Raw genomic sequence first — 15,977 nt, 5'->3', positions numbered from 1 at the left:
TAAACTGGACGTCAGGATTTTTGCAGCTCTGAAAGCGCTGCTGTCCCCTGCCCTGCCCCTGCCAGCCACGCCGGGGGCTGCGGGGGTCTTTGGTGGCTCCTGGAGGGCTGTGCCACCCCCAGCCTGGGGACTGTGCCGGGTGTCCCCGAGCGGTGGGCTGGAGGGCAGAGGGGGAGGTGGCCGGGAGCCGGGGGATGCTCGGTGGGAGGCTGTGGGTGGCTGTGGTTGCAGCCACCCTCTTAGGGGGAAGCCTTGGGGTTCAGCTCCCGCTTCAGCCGGCAAGGCTCTGGCACCCGTTCCTGACCTGGCCCCGCGCTCCCTCGCAGGACGGGGTGCTCCGGTCCCCTGCGGGGACATGGCAGCACGAAGGATGGGGAGAGGAGCCGCAGCCCTGCTCCGACCTTCGCTCCTGGGGCAGGCTGTTCAGGGCCTGGCTCAGCCAAGCGCCGATGGATCCGGCTCTGCTCCATCAGACCTGGGCATTTCAAACCCTGCCTCTGATCCTAGGGTGCCTGCACAGATTTCTTCCCTCCTCGGCTTTCGGTCCCTTCCCCGCCAGCTCCCCAGGGGCTGGGTGGGGGTCACTGCGTGGCAGGGAATCCCGATGATGCTCCCAGCATCTGTGCAGGGATGGGGGAAAACATCTGTATCGCCTCCATGCAAGGCCTCGCCACGGGGGGAGGGCCATCGGTCCCTCCCGAGGGGATGCTGCCCGGGGGGCAGGGCACCCTGGAAGATTTCCACCTCCCTTCTTGGATGAGTTGCAGCAGGAAGGAGAAAATCTGCCGGCTGCCAGGGACCTGGGCAGAAGCACATGCCGGGGGCTCCCCAGGGAGCCGGAGGTACCAGCCGCAGCACGTGGCCTGGGAAGCCGTCAGCTGGCTCCGCTCCCCAAAATTCATTATCCGGGTGCCTGCGCACGTCCTGCTGCTTTGGCAGAGCCGGGGAGCCTCCTCCGAATTCAGTGCCGCTTCCCCGGGGCACCTCGCTGCCCTCTCTGCCGTACCCAGCTGGATGCAGGAGCACCCGCGGGCTGAGCTGGGCTCTCCCTGGTGTGACCGGTCCGGCCTTTGCGGTGGCACCAGTATCCTCCAGCATCGGTCTGTGGATTCACCAGGCAGGTGGGGACCTGGAGGAAGGGGATCGGAGGAAAGGGCCCCTGGAGGCGGGGAGCCGTGGGGGGTCCCTGCGTGGCCCCTGGATGTGGAGCAAGCGGGATGGGCAACACGGAGCATCGCTCGCCCCGGCCTGACTGCAGCAGGACAGGGCTGCGGGGAGCAGACAAGACCCCCCAACACTGGGAGCTGGACCACGGTCCTCTCCTAGTGCCGACCAGTGGCAGATGGAGAAAAGGGACCTTGGGATGGGAGAAGAGGCTCCCACGCTGCACAGCCGAGCCCTGGGGCGTTTCAGAAATGCCTGGTGCCTCATGTCACCCAGCCCACGGTGCTCCTGGCACGGCACAGCCGGGCATGCGCTTGGTGGCACCCAGCTGGCACCCTGTGCCCCCACAGATCTCCCAGCCGCTGCCCCAAGCAGCCCACGGCCCGTGTCGCAGCACCCTCACAAGTCCTCGGGTTTCCCCTGGCACAAATTCCCGTGCCACCCACGCGCCCCGCACCCACAGCCAGGAGAATCGAGGATGTCCCCGTCCCCAGCATCTCGGATCGAGTCCGTCAGCTCCCACCCAGGACGCTGAGGCTGGAGCAGCTGACAAAAAGCCATTTGGGGAGGAGGGAGCCTGAAACTGCTAAAGAATGAAACCGATTTAGATGTGGGTGACACGTTTATTATGCAAAATTATAGTTTGTGCCGTCGTCAGAGCAGCTAACTGAAGGTTACGGTGGGAGCTGTATTACCCAGGGCTCAATCATCGTAATTAACCCCCATTAGATCACCTGCTTTGCAACTGAGACGCGTGGTGGGGGAAGCTCCTGTTTACCTCCCTTGGCTACGGGAGCAAGTGCTGATTTCCCCGCGGTGCCAGGTCCCTCCCCGTGGGGGCTGCGGGTGGGTTTCCATCAGCCCCACGCGAAAGGGGCTGTTGCATTTTCCCCCTTGGACTCGAAAAGGACCTGAATGCGGACGACAGGACTGAGAGCAGACCCACGGGGCGAGGAGCGCGGGGGAGGCGGGCTCAGCCCTCCCACGCAGCACCCAGCACCCTTGCGGGGTCCCCGATGGGCACCCGAACCCGCCAGGGGAAATTCCTGTTCTCCTCTCACCACACCAGCAATTAAAGGTAATTAACTGATGGGGGTGTAGGCAGGGATGCTCACAAGCCCTTGAAGAGGTCACAGCCCACAGGTTGGCAAACACCCGGCTGGGCTGGGAGCGGCTGGAGCAGCCTCCGTCCCTCCCTGGGATGCGGTGGGATCCCTCCCTGCATCCCTCCCTGGGATGTGGTGGGATCCCTCCCTGCATCCCTCCCTGGGATGCGGTGGGATCCCTCCCTGCATCCCTCCCTGGGATGTGGTGGATCCCTCCCTGCATCCCTCCCTGGGATGCGGTGGGATCCCTCCCTGCATCCCTCCCTGGGATGCGGTGGGATCCCTCCCTGCATCCCTCCCTGGGATGTGGTGGATCCCTCCCTGCATCCCTCCCTGGGATGCGGTGGGATCCCTCCCTGCATCCCTCCCTGGGATGCGGTGGGATCCCTCCCTGGGATGCGGTGGGATCCCTCCCTGCATCCCTCCTTGGGATGCGGTGGGATCCCTCCCTGCATCCCTCCCTGGGATGCCTCCATCCTTCTCTGGGATGCCTCCATCCCTCCCTGGGATGCGGTGGGATCCCTCCCTGCATCCCTCCCTGGGATGCGGTGGGATCCCTCCCTGGGATGCGGTGGGATCCCTCCCTGCATCCCTCCCTGGGATGCCTCCGTCCCTCCCTGGGATGCGGGACAGCATCTCCCGTCGGGGAGGTTTGGGCAGGGGAACACAAGCCCGTGGTTCAGGCTGCTCGTGCGTGGGCAGGGGGACGGGTGCGACTGGGGGGAGCTGCTGTTCAGTGGGTGATCCCAATCTGCACCCAAACCGACGTGCAGGGTGAGGGTCTCGCTCGCTGCTGTGCCTGTGCTGGATGCGTCCTCCTGCGTGGTGGTGCTGGGTCACGTAGCTGTCACCTCCCCACTGTCACCGGGAAGCCAGGAGCTGCCAGCGCTGCCGGCCCTAAGGATTTGCCGTGTTCCCACAGTAAATAGCCACAACCGCAATATCGCTGGTGATTTTTTGGGTGCTTCTCATTTTCCCAATGCCAGTCAGCGGGCAGGCTGGCAGGGCCGCCGGTGGCTGCGGCGCAGGAGGGGACCTTTCTGCTGTCCCAGAGCTGCTCCCGCTCCGCTGCTTTGCCCAGCCCGTGTGTCAGACCCCGGCTCCTTCCTCCGGGATGCCGTATTGCCAAGCAGCTCCATCCCCGCCGGCAGCAGCTTTCCCGAGTCCTTCCTGCATCTTTGCACGGGGACCTCGCACCTCCCAGCTGCCGGGGAGCAGGAGCTGCTCTATAGAACGGTAAAAGCTGGAGGTGCTTGTTATTAGCACAAAGTGAAGGAAAAATTTTCCTTTCTAAACTTCCCAGGGGAGAATTGGGAAGCCAGGGGAGATTGGGCGGGATGGGAAGCAGTGATGTGCGCTGGGCCGGGAGCTCCAGGCTCCAGGAGGATGGAGAAGAAGACCCGGGATATGGTTATTCCCTCTCGGGGTGCGCGGGGCCCGATGCACGCCCCACGGCCAACGCAGCTGAGGTTATCCACCCCCCTCCCTCCTGCGTGGGGTTTTGGGAGCTGTTGGGTGCAGGGTAAGGCCCTGGCAAAGCCCGGCAGCGATGCTGCGCCGTCAGCCCACGTCCCCGTGCCTCTGCCCGCTGAGCTTTTAGCGCTTTGCTCTTTAATAAGAGCAACTCAGCCTTGTCCGGGAATTAAATCGGGATGGTCCGGAGGGCATCGCGCATTCAGGTTTCCCCGGTGCTTTCGGCATCTGCCCGGGATGCCCCATGAGCTGCTCCCGTGGGAAAAGACGCCTCAGTTTTACCAACGTATGGACTTGTAGGAGATGCTGTGCTTAGCGGGGCTGTGTTGGGATTAAACTGCCGAGTCCTCCGGAGCAGTTTTTCCCAGCCCAATCCAGGTCTGCAGGTTCAAAAGGGAATTTTCTCTGCGTTCACTACCCTTCGGGGAAGCCAAGCCGTGATGTGGGGCACGGCGGTGAGCACCTCGAGGTCTGGAGGCACCCACGTTCGGGTTGGGAGCGTTTGGGTTTGCCCTGCAGGTGCTGGGGGAAACTTTGGGTTGGGATGTCAGCGAGCACGTGAGCCGGTTTCGCTCTCACCCTCGAGCAGGACTTGCTCTGATTTGTGTTTGCAGCATTATAAGCCAAAGTGACAGTTTACACAAATAGCCTGAAATCCTGTCTGCAGAGACTCAGGTTGGATTTTATTTTTTTCCTGGTTTTCGTGAGGGCGTTAAACAGAGCTGAACTCTGCCGTCATCCCCGAGCACAACGAGACCGGGATTGATGGAGCAATAACAAACCCTTCCTTTCTCCCAGCGACTCCATCCTATGGATTTCAGCAGCAAAACCCACCTCTCGTGCTCATCTCCCCGTTGGCTTCCAGGAATTATGGGGAATGAAGATTATCAGTCTCCCATTTCGGAGTCCTTCATCCTCAGTCTTTGTCTTGAATGGGAATTTAGGTACCGATATCCACCAAGCCTGGATGAGCCCCACGCAGAGCCAGTGAAGGGAAGCCTTTGTGTTCAGTCCAAGCTGGTATTAGCTAGGACATGTCTCAGGTTTTAGCATGAAAAAGAAATTTCTAAGTCCCACAGCTGGAGAAAAAATCGTAAAAAAATAAGTCAGCCCTAAAGCATGCAAAAAGGAAGCAGAGGGTGAATGAAGGCAGGTGAAGGATGGTCTTTAAAAGCATCCTTGTAACCCAGGGAGTGGTTTGGGTGGAATAATTCAGGATTGGGGTGGAATAATTCAGGATCGGGGTGGAATAATTCAGGATCGGGGTGGAATAATTCAGGACTGGGGTATGAGCAGGGATGGGACTGTGCATAGACCCGGTCCTGCCCCCCGGCAGGGCAGTGATGGGCACCAGGGAGGGAGCTGGGAAAGGGGAGAAGAGGGATGTCAGGGTGATGGAGGGGAAGAAGAGACACTTCAACATGCCCCAAACCGATGGACGAAGCCATCCAAGCACAAGCAGGAACCATGGAGAAGATGGAAAGCAGGTGAGGCTGCGAGGATGGGTGAGCAGGAGCAAGAGCAGGGAGGAAGGTCAAAGTGCAAAGCAGGACACCACAGGAAGGGGCTTAGAGGGTAACGAGAATTACGGCTGTAAGTAATTAGTCTAACGAGGAGGATCCACGGCTCAGCGGCGAGGGAAGGTGGTGGGAGCCTTTCGGGCAATGGTGTTTGCTGGAGAGTGCATCGCACGGAGGGGCCAACCCCCCGGTACTGGGATGTGCTGGACCTTCTCAGGCTGGGACAGCGATTTGGGGAGCTGCCAGTGTAACCTCCTCTCTGAAAACCTGCTGGAACGATTCCTCAAAGCTTTGGGGAGGAGCTGAGGCTACGCGGTGAGGAGAAGCCAGGGAAAAATGGGAGAAAAAAAAAGTGTGAGACCTGGACGTTGTTCCGAGCATCTGGGCGCAGGTTGGCTTGGGTCCCTGCGCTGCTTCGCTCTGTGCTGTGTCACCGTCACGGTGACGGTGCCAGGCGGGATCTGAGCTGGCCCAGGCACCTTCCCAGCCTGCCTGGAAGCCTGGCGATTTAGGGACAAAGGTGCCAGGCCGTGGTCGGAGAGGTTTCGCTGCCGAGAGCAGGCGGGGGGGTGCCAGCATCGCCCCCGGGCAGGCGCTGGGAGCTGCTTCCCTCCCAGCACCGCGTCCAGGAGGATCGTCACCTCGAGGCGCTTGGGTTGGGACTTCCCCGTGCTCTGGGCTTGGAGCAAAACCTGTTCTCCATGCCGCTCTGCATCTCTACATTGAATTCTTGCACAGCCAACATCCTTGGGGCCTTTTCCCTTCTCATTTTCTCCCCCTGCCCTGAAGACAATGAGTTTGGGGCAATATTTATTCCCATCCTTTCCTCTCGCCTGGATCCTGGGAGCTGTTTCTGGGCTGCTGACAGCTGACAAAGCCCATTTCTACGTGGCAGTGGGTGCCTGCTCAGCACCTCCTGGGCTCCGGCACCGGCAATGCTGCTGCTGCATCAGGCAGGAACGCTGCTGCCTGCAGCCCCATCCCTCAAACGAAACCGCCGGGACCAAACCTGGTGCCTCCATGGGAGATCTCTCAGCTCTCCCGATTTTATCCTGTGTTTAATTATTACCATCTGCTGCTCCAGGCTCCGGGGGCTGCTTGGTCTGTCTGGTGACTGTTGGTCTCTGGTTAAATCAGCCCCGTTGGATTTTCCTCCCGTATGGACTCATCGTTGATTTTCCTGGATGATGCTCTCATCCTTTTCTGACCCGGAGCAGCTCTTTCCTTCCCGGCTTGCAACGCTCATTTAATTCAACGTTATGGTTACGCTTTGGTAAATCCTTCCCATTCGTCATCGCATTCATCGTCTCTTAATAACATCAACGGCGTGGGGTTGCCGGTGGATTTTCAGAGGGCTTGTGCTGGGCTGCAGCGTTTGCCAGCCTGTCAGCGGCGGGGCATGGCACAGACCCCATAACACGTGGAATTAAACAAGCCTGAAGAACCCCCCTTATAAAGAAAGCCAAGAACGTTAAATGGTCTGAACCCACGCTTCCAAATTAGCTAACAACCCATCAACCGCTTTGGCGCTGAAAAAGCAAATCCTTATGCCTATGGTTAAATGAATCCGTAACAAAACTTCACAGCCGTCGCTGTAACATCTCCCCGGCCCTAAACACCCCGGGGAATTCCTGGTTCATGTGCCCTGGGAGGGGGAATGCGTTTGGCAAAGCTGTGACCATGGTGGGGACCGCGAGATGTCCCGTGGTCCCCATGGTCCAGATATTTTGGGTGAGCCCGTGAGCGCGGTCTGCTCCCTCCTGCCCCCCCGGCACCCCAAGTTGTTGCGTTGGAGGGGACATCCCTGCCTCGATCGCTGGGCAGGATTCATGGACGTGCTGCCTATGGAGGTGTCTGACCCGACCTGAACCCTTGGTGTCTTCAGCTGCTCCGTCCCTGGGGTGGTTCACACCTTTCTCTTCCTTCCTTCCTTCCTCCAGGGCTTTTATATCCAGGGAAATGTGAGGTTAGGTCAAACCTTCGCGCAGGAATGATGCCACGCCAGAGGGAAGACCTCCACCACCAAACCCTGCTGCCCATCCTACCCAAACCCCCGCCGGCAGGGACCGAGCTCCTCCTAACGCCCTTGGCTGGTCTCCTCCCATGGATGGCAGAGCCTGGGGCTGGCACGGGGTGGCCATAGTGGCCGTAGCGTGTCCCTGCCCGTCGGTGTCCCTGCCTGTGCCCGGTGTCCCTGCCTGCGCCCGGTGTCCCTGCCTGCGCCTGGTGTCCCTGCCTGTGCCCGGTGTCCCTGCCTGTGCCCGGTGTCCCTGCCCATCGGTGTCCCTGCCTGTGCCCGGTGTCATTGCCTGCGCCCGGTGTCCCTGCCTGTGCCTGGTGTCCCTGCCCGTCGGTGTCCCTGCCTGTGCCCGGTGTCCCTGCCCATCGGTGTCCCTGCCTGCGCCCGGTGTCCCTGCCTGCGCCCGGTGTCACTGCCTGTGCCCGGTGTCCCTGCCTGTGCCCGGTGTCCCTGCCCGTCGGTGTCCCTGCCTGCGCCCGGTGTCCCTGCCTGTGCCCGGTGTCCCTGCCTGTGCCTGGTGTCCCTGCCCGTTGGTGTCCCTGCCTGTGCCCGGTGTCCCTGCCTGCGCCCGGTGTCCCTGCCTGCGCCCGGTGTCCCTGCCTGCTGGTGGTAGGGAAAGGGGTGGCTGTTTCCAACCCAGGTCAGTCCCTTGGCTGGGTCCATCCTGCAGCTTCCCTGGCCCAAGGCTGGTAGAGGAAGAGGAAGAGGGGGAAGAAGAAGAGGGGCTTGGGTGCTTCTCACCCCCAACCACTCTTCCTCCCAGGGCTGATGCGCTGGGTCTCAGTAGGGGTGTCCAGCTGTAGCACCTCCTTCACGAGCCATGGGTTTTGGCTTTTTTGGGGCTTGGAGGAGGAGGTTTGGAGCACAGAGCAGGCAAGCAGGGAGCAGGGGCTGGGGCAGGAGCCCTTCCTCCTGCTGCCCGCAGGTACAGGAGCTCCCCAGGCTGCTCCAGGCTCCAAACACTGAAGACGAGCAGTGGGGCAGCACCCAAAACAGGGCTCAGGAGATCATGCTGCAAGGACCTTGGATGCTGAAGGCAAGGTCTAATCCTGCACAGGCTGCCTGGGCAGCCTGGACACTGGGCATGGGGTGGGGATCCTGGCCACGGTGGGACGGCAAAAATCTCATGATCTATCATCTCATGATCACTTTGCATCTCGCCCGCTGGCCTTCAGCCAGGCCATCACCTTCCCCTCTTGTGCTTTAATTGCTCATCGCCGCAGCCAGGTTATGTTACTGAGCATCCCCAGCCCAAACCAAGCAGCTCAGCACGTGCCCACGGTTCTCGCCCGTGTGGCACGAGAGCGTCAGGGCTCAGCGGCACCACAGGGGCAGAGCTCTTCTGTTGGGAGGACATTGCGTTGCATGAAGATGCCCGAGGTTTGGAGGCATCCCAGCCTTGGCCTTGTAGGACATTTTCTGGTCTCCCGGTGGCCTCTGTGCAAGAGGCAGCTTTTGCCGCGGTGGGGCTGGCTTGATTCCCAGGGGACTTGACCAAGAGGACACGACATGTCCCAGTGCCGTGTCCTCCCTCCACCTCTTCCCAGTATCTTCCACCGCAGCCCATCTCCAGGAGACATTAAGGCTTATTTCTGCCCTACCCTATATCCCATTAGGATATATATATCTCTCTCTCTCTCTCTGCATTAAAGCAGGAGCCAGCGGCCCCGAGGACCTTCCATGTGACTCCAGGAGCTTTTTTAAGTTGAGACCACATTAAGCCTCCCAGAAATGGTCCCTGCTTAGAGGGGAAATCCCCGCTTGCCGGGTGGAGGCTGGGGTTTATGCAACGTTATTGGCCCAGCGCTGGGTTGGATTTGCTGCCTGTGGGACCAGGAGGACGCGGCAACACTCGGCACGGGGCGGGCATTGGTGCCTTGGACCTTACTCGCGAGGGAGCCCAGGGATGCAGGGGGACAGGGGACAGCCCGATGGGCTCCCCGTGACAGTGATGCTGCATCCCAGGAATGCTCAGGATTCCCCCCCTCCTCCCTGTGACAACCCCCAAGGACCCTCCGGGGTCCCAGCAGCTTTTCTGTCTGTGCCAGCATGAAAGTCCTGATCTCTCTGCACGGCTTTTCGGTGCGCTGGGGGAGCTGCAACCCCTGCCCGCATCCCCGGCACCCCGTCCCCGCTGTCCCTGAAGAGGTTTAGCTGCAGGAAGGAGTCGGGCAGGATCCAGCCTGGTCTTGACGGCTGTTTATTGCCTGGTTCTCCAGCGCTTGAGCCAGCAGGAGCTGCTGGGGCTGCCGGGAAGGCAGCTCTGATCCAGCCCTGCAGGGCTCCCGTCTTGCTGGGATGAGACAAGGGTCAATCTGTCTGTCTGTCTGTCTGCGTGTGCGTGCACGTGTGCATTCATGTCTATATGCATGTGGGCATGCATGCCTGCACGTTCATGCATGCCTCTATGCGTTCGTGCATGTGTGCGTCCGCGTGCGTGCGTGGTTGCATGTGTGCGTGCATGACTTTATGCGTGTGTGTGTGTGAACGTGAGTGTACAACGTGTCTGCGTGTGCACGCTCACGTGCTGACACCGTCGTGCACGCCAGGCCTGTGAGCCCCGGCTCACCCCAGGTGTTCCCGAACAGTCGCCAGGGTGACGCGGCGGGTGCTCCGGTGCCATCACGGATGCTACGCGCTGCCTGCCCGTGTCCCGGTGCCCGGAGCAGGGGCTGCGGGGCCGAGGGCTCCCCCCGGGCGCTCGGTGCGAGAGGAAGGAGGTGAACTCGAATGTGTGGGGTGTGATGAGAAACTCTGTGACCGGGAGGTGACACGGCTCCAGCACTAACGGGAGCTGGCAACAGCCCTCGCGCTGACATAGGGTGCACGCGTGTGCTTGCGTGTATACAGGGTACATGGCATGCACACATGTGTGCCAGGGAGTGCCATGCATGCACACGCATGTGCCACAATGCACCATGCATGCACACACATGTGCCAGGGGATGCCATGCATTCACACACATGTGCTATAACGCAGCATGCATGCACATACATGTGCCAAGGGATGCCAGGCATGCACATGCGTGTGCCATGGGACACCAAGCGTGCACATGTACCAGAGGGCACCACGCACGCACACCCTGGGGCTCAGCTCCAGCTGCACGTGTACGCGTACACTCACACAACAGCCCAGCCAGAGGCGATGCACGCAAACATGCACACACATGTGCCAATGCACACACATGTGCCAACGCACATGCAAATGCACGCAGCTCCAGAGTGCCACAGAAGGTGCACGTGTGCACGCACAGCCACGCAGGGAGCGTCGCACCTCTGCCGTGTCTTTGCCACGGCACAGCCACCGCTCGCAGGGCTGCCGACCCTGCCCCCGTCACACACCCGTGCCTCGCTCCGTGCCTCAGTTTCCCTACCTGAAAAGGGCCTGGGTCCTGCCCTGCGCAGGGCAGCCGCCCCGTGATTAATCACCTCCTGGGTTAATCATTCATTTCTCCTCCTCACACGCAGCCGGGGTCACTCGTCCCGCTCGGCACGGCACCTGCGCCCGAGGACGCGGGGACCTTGGCTTGTCCTCTGCCGGAGAGCGATTCCCAGGGGGACACTGGTGAGTTCATGCCCCCCACAGCAGGACAAGCTCCCACCGCCACCAGCCTGAGGAAAACCAGTCCCAGCCTTGCCACCAGCGTCCAGCCTGGAGGGGACAGGGCTGCTCGGGTGATGGCTTGGGGGGTCCCTGTGCCCCATGAGCAGGTAGAGGGGGTTTGGGGAGGGTGGAGGCCACCCCTGTCCCTGCAAGGTCCTGTGCCACCTCCCACCTGCAGCTGGTCAAAGGTCAAAAATATTTACCAGCGCTGAGCAAACATCCTGGTAAGGTGCCGGCAGCGGCGTGCACCGGGGTCGGATCCACGCCGGTGGGATCTGCACGGTGCCCGGTGCTGGGAGCTTCCCGGGACCCCAGCATCACCACTGCCTGCCCTGGCTCAGCAAGAGCCGCTCTCCAAGGGACACGGTGGGGTCCCCAGGTTGAGGACGGTGTGCCCTTGTCCCACGGCACTGCAGCTGGTCCCGCTGTGCCCTCTCAGCCTCCCTTGCTGTCCCACCTCCCAGCTGGGTGCCACCTCCATGTCCCCATCCCTGCTCTCCGTCCATCCCTTGTTGCTGTCACCTCCTGCCCACCAGAGACGAGGCGTCCCTGCCCTTCACAGCCCGGCTTGGTGTAGCCACGCTGGGTGCTATGGGTGCCCCGCATGGGGACGCAGCCTCTCCCACCCCCACCCCGCTCCCTCCTTCCCACCCCATCGGCACCAGCCCCAGGAGCCATCGCTGACCCCCTGCTCTGCCACCCCCCAGGTCGGAGCCGGAGGGGACCCAGCCGGGAGCCCCCGTCTCCCGTGGGGTCCCTCGCTGGCCGGGAGACGTCCAGAGGGGGAACCGCCAGGCCGGGGAGCGGAGCGGGACCCTGGGCACGGGGGAGACGCAGCGCCAGGCCAGGCTGGAGGGAGCCCGGTAAGGCTGCTCGGGGGGGGGGGGCTGCTAGTGGGACCCCTGAGACCCCCCTTCCTCCATGGTGTGGTGACCAGTGGAGGTCACAGCACCCAAAGGTGCCAACCCTGGGGCTGGGGGAGTCTCGTGGCCAGGGTGGCCCCTGCCTTCGCTCCTGGAGAGCCTGCACAGGGCAGAGGGGCTCATAGGGGGCTTAGCCCCGCTCCCCGGGCAGCTGCAGGCAGGGGATGCTGCCCTGAGCTAGAGCCCCCTGCCTGGACCAGAGCTCGGGGGCTGGGTGCCACCTTGCCCAGTGGTGCTGACGGGAAAGGGGACCATGTCTCTCCAGGGTTAGCATGACCGAGGTGGAACCCGTGCTGGACTTCGCATCCTCCGGGAGAACGGGCCGGCGCAATGCCCTGCCCGACATCCTGGGCTCGCCGGCCGGCGTCAGCCCCTCTGACCTGCCCCTCAAGCTGGCCGAGATGTCCCTGAACGCAGGTGGGTGATGGGGAAGGTGGAGGACAACGCGGGGCGGACGGGAACCGGGGTTGCTCATATCCTCCTCTCTCCTGGCAGGCAGCGCCCAGGAGATGCAGTCGCCCTCGGCGGAGGTGCCCCCTCCGCAGCCCCCCAGCCCCGAGCTGAAGGACACGTCCTAACCCCGCTCCCAGGGGGGACATTGCTGACCAGCGGAGGAAAGAGGAGGCTGCGGAGCATCAGCCCAGCTTTCCTGGCACGGCCCGAGCCCGCTGGGTTTTCTTCGGTGCTACCGCAGCGAGACCGTGGGGCGTCATCCCCCCGCCGCCATGGGGGGAGCATCGCATGGCGGGGGCCTGCCGTGAGGAAGGGGCGATTCCCACCCGCGCCCTGGGCGAGGACCCAGGGCGGGGGGGATTTTTTTTTGCCTCCCCGGCAGGGAGAAATATTTTTCTTCCGGGGCATTTGGCAGAGCCGAGCGCCGGGGGGTTCGCCGGGGAGGGGGGGGGCTTTCTCCTCGTGGCAGGAGCAGCCCATGGGTGTTTCTAGCTGAGTGTGGTGTTCACTGTGATGTTTTGGGTACCACCGCCGTCTCCTCGCCTTTCTTCCTGGGTGATCCAGGTGCCTTTTTCAAGAAGAGGTGGGGGGAAGCCCTGCACAACCCCAACAGCCCCCCCAGCCTTTAAGCAAAGCCCCCCCTGCCAGCAGCCAGCACCTTGCTGAGGGGTCCCACCATGGATTGGAGCACCCCAGGGTGGTCCCTGCCCCGGGAGCGCGGGGGTCTCGGCTCCTTGTCCCTAGTCACCCTCTCCGCTGGCCCCGGGTCCCCGCGGGGGGGCGGAAGGCAGCTCTGCCTCTGGGGGAGGGTGCCAGTGATTTTGGAGGGGGGGGAGCAGGGTGATGCTGTTTTGGGCATCCCCAGCCCTGCACATCACCCCAGCCCCCCCGTGCTGGGGCCACCCATGGGTCCCCATGCCTGCTCCCCTCCCGCAGCCCTGGGATCCCCCCCCCGTGTCCCTGGAGAAAACCCAGGGAGGGGGAAGCAGCAGCGAAGGGGGCCAGCCAGGTCCGGCAGCGCTTTGGGGGTGCGCACGAAACGGAGTCGGGCTTTCCCAGGCTGTGGCCGTGCTCCCCAAAACCTCCACTTCTGCTGGCGGGTGGGACAGGGACCCTCCTGCCTGGGCACCGAGGGGCTGGGGGAGGCGAGAAGCTGGGAAGGACTTGGGTTGTCCGGATCCTGCCCAGGCCAGGGGCTGGTTGCCCAGGCTGGGGTTTGCTGGTCCAGCCAGCAGAGCGGTTGCACGTTGTGCTGGCCCCAGCTCCATCACGCATGGTCACCTATAGCTGTCGCTGTGGGACCAGCAAATAAATCCCGAAGCCCAGGTCCACTCTGGCCACCGCCGGGGTGGTGACTGGGTGCGGGAGAGCTGTACGGGGCTGCACACAGGGCCACCGTGTCCAGCAGCACCCGGCCCCAGCACCCCAGGGTGGCCCTGGCCACCCCCGGGCTTTTGGGCAAGGAGACCCGGCTGCCCGTCCCTTGGTGTGGACGCCAGCCCCGGCCAGGACGTAGCATCGTGTGTGCGTGGGCATCCGTGTGCGTGAGCATGCGTGTGCGTGGGCATCCACGTGTGTGTGTGCATGGGCACCCGTGTGCATGGGTGTCTGCGTGCAAGGGTGCCTCTGTGCATGAGTGTGCTCATGTGCATATGTGTTCATGTGCATGTGTGTCCGTGTGCATGGGTGCTCATCCGCATGCATGTTGAGTCTCTATCAGCTTGGGTGGCTGTCTGCATGGGTGCTCCTGTGGGTGGGTGTCCATGTGCATGGGTGTCCATGTGCATGGGCATGTGTGTTTATATGCGTGGGTGCTCATGCGCATGGGCACCCATGCATGTGGTGGGCCTCTGTGACCATGGATGGGTGTTCCTGTGGGTTGGTGGGTATCCATATGCATGGGTGCTCCTGGGTGGGGTGGGTTTCTGGGGGGGAGCGTGTCTGTGTGCGTGCCTGTCTCTGTGCATGGGTGCTCCTGTGTGTGGGTGTCCATGCGGGTGGGTGTCCATGTGCATGGGCAGCCATGTGCATACATTTTCATGTGCGTAGGTGTCTGTGTGCATGGGTGCTCATGTGCATGGGCACCCATATGCGTGGTGGGTCTCTGTAAGCATGGGTGTCCACATGCAGGGCAGCTTCTGTGGGTGGGTGTCCACGTGCATGGGTGTCCATGTGCATGGGCAGGCGTGTGCATGCATGTTCATGTGCACGGGTGCTTGTGTGCATTGGCACCCATGCATGTGGTGACTTCCTATTTACATGGGTGTCCATATGCGTGGGTGCTCCTGTAGGTGGGTATGCATGTGCGTGGGTGCTCACCCATGTGAGTGGGTGTCCATGTGTGTGGCTATGTGCACCGTCAGCCGTGTGCATGGGTGTTCATGTGCATGGGCGTTCATGTGCATGGGCACCCATGTGCATGGTGGTCTCTGTGAACATGGGTGTCCACATGGATGGGAGCTTCTGTGAGTGGGTTGGTGTCCGTGTGCGTGGGTGTCCATGTGTGTGGGTGCCCCTGTGCATGGGCGCTCTTGTGGGTGGGTGTCCATATGAATGAGCAGCCGCGTGCATGCGTGTTCGTGTGCATGCGTGTTCATGTGCATGGGTGCTCATGTGCATTGGTACCCATGTGCGTGGTGGGTGTCCGTCAGCATGGGTGTCCGTGTGGGGGGGTGCTCCTGTGGATGGGTGTCCGTGTGCGTGGGCAGTCACACGTGTGAACATCCACATCTCATGGTTCCGCTGTCTCGCGGGGAGCCTGGGGGCGTGTGTGGGGACCGGGGCTGTGCGGATTTGGGACACCAACGCCCAGGAGGGTGAGGGGACGGGGGACACCCCCACGCCCTCCAGGGCCATGTGGGTGGATGTGAGTGGGGGCTCCAGCTCCCCCGGACTTGTCCGGGGAATAAATCGCCCGTCTTTCCGCGGGGAGCCGTGCCCTGTGGGGTGTCCCAGCCAGGGCGGGGGGACACCCATCCCGCGGGGTCTGGTGCCTGTCCCCCCCGGGGACACGAGGCGAGGGGGTCCCACTTGGAGGCAGTGCCGGCGGGAGGAGGCTGAACACGAGCTCCCAGCTATTTTTGGGCGCCTGCGATGACACCATGGGGCCAGGGAGAGGGAGAAAGTGTCCCCATGTCCCTCCCAGACCTGGTCACTTTGACCCCGATGTCCCCAAGATGGGGGGTCACGCTGCGGCAACGAGGCTCAGGGACACCCGATCCCCCCAGCGGGGACCCTCCGCTGCCCGGGGACGGGGACACTGAATCCCACAGCCACAGGTGACCCCCGGCGTGCTGGGAAGGGACCAGGGGACGCGCTGGCCCTGACTCCGCTGCCATCGGCCACCAGAGCCCGAAGCGAGGGGAGGCATGTGGGGGGGGACACGATGTGGGTCCCACAGCCCCACGGCTGTCCTTGTCCCCAGTGTCCCACACAGAGCATCACTGGGGGCACACTTGTGTGTCCCCCCCCCAACACGGGGCCGGGACAGGGTCACACGTGTCCCCACACTCCCCTGGATGCCTGACCCCCCCCACCCTGCTTCTTGCTGCCTCCCGTGCCTCAGTTTCCCCAGCTTAGTTTCCCCGACGCCAGGACACGTTACCCTGAAGGACACTGCCATTGCCGGTGTCCCCGTGTCCTGGCTGTGTCCCACCGCCCCCAGAGCACGGGCAGCACCCGTGCCCCCCTCCTTGGGGCTGCCATGGGGTGGGCA

General features: G+C 62.7%; 1 protein-coding gene across 1 annotated transcript; it reads left to right on the top strand.

The window, feature by feature from the left end:
• Window positions 1-11,717: 11,717 nt before the first annotated feature.
• Window positions 11,718-12,785, top strand: LOC142092957 (cAMP-dependent protein kinase inhibitor alpha-like). The gene is made up of 3 exons (XM_075173725.1): window positions 11,718-11,749; window positions 12,075-12,226; window positions 12,305-12,785. Exons 2-3 carry the CDS (start codon window positions 12,082-12,084, stop codon window positions 12,385-12,387), a joined length of 228 nt encoding a protein of 75 aa, XP_075029826.1. The 5' UTR covers window positions 11,718-11,749; window positions 12,075-12,081; the 3' UTR covers window positions 12,388-12,785.
• Window positions 12,786-15,977: the final 3,192 nt, after the last annotated feature.

The sequence above is a fragment of the Calonectris borealis genome, chromosome 25 (genome assembly GCF_964195595.1).
Source record: "Calonectris borealis chromosome 25, bCalBor7.hap1.2, whole genome shotgun sequence".
Classification (NCBI taxonomy): Eukaryota; Metazoa; Chordata; class Aves; order Procellariiformes; family Procellariidae; genus Calonectris; species Calonectris borealis.
Note: the sequence above shows the minus strand (reverse complement) of the source record. Positions and strands in the feature narration are given on the sequence as shown.

Coding starts and splice junctions, on each gene's coding strand:
- LOC142092957 (XM_075173725.1), top strand. CDS start 12,082: ATGACCGAGGTGGAACCCGTGCTGGACTTCGCATCCTCCGGGAGAACG. Junction 12,227..12,304: donor CGAGATGTCCCTGAACGCAG/GTGGGTGATGGG, acceptor CTCTCCTGGCAG/GCAGCGCCCAGGAGATGCAG.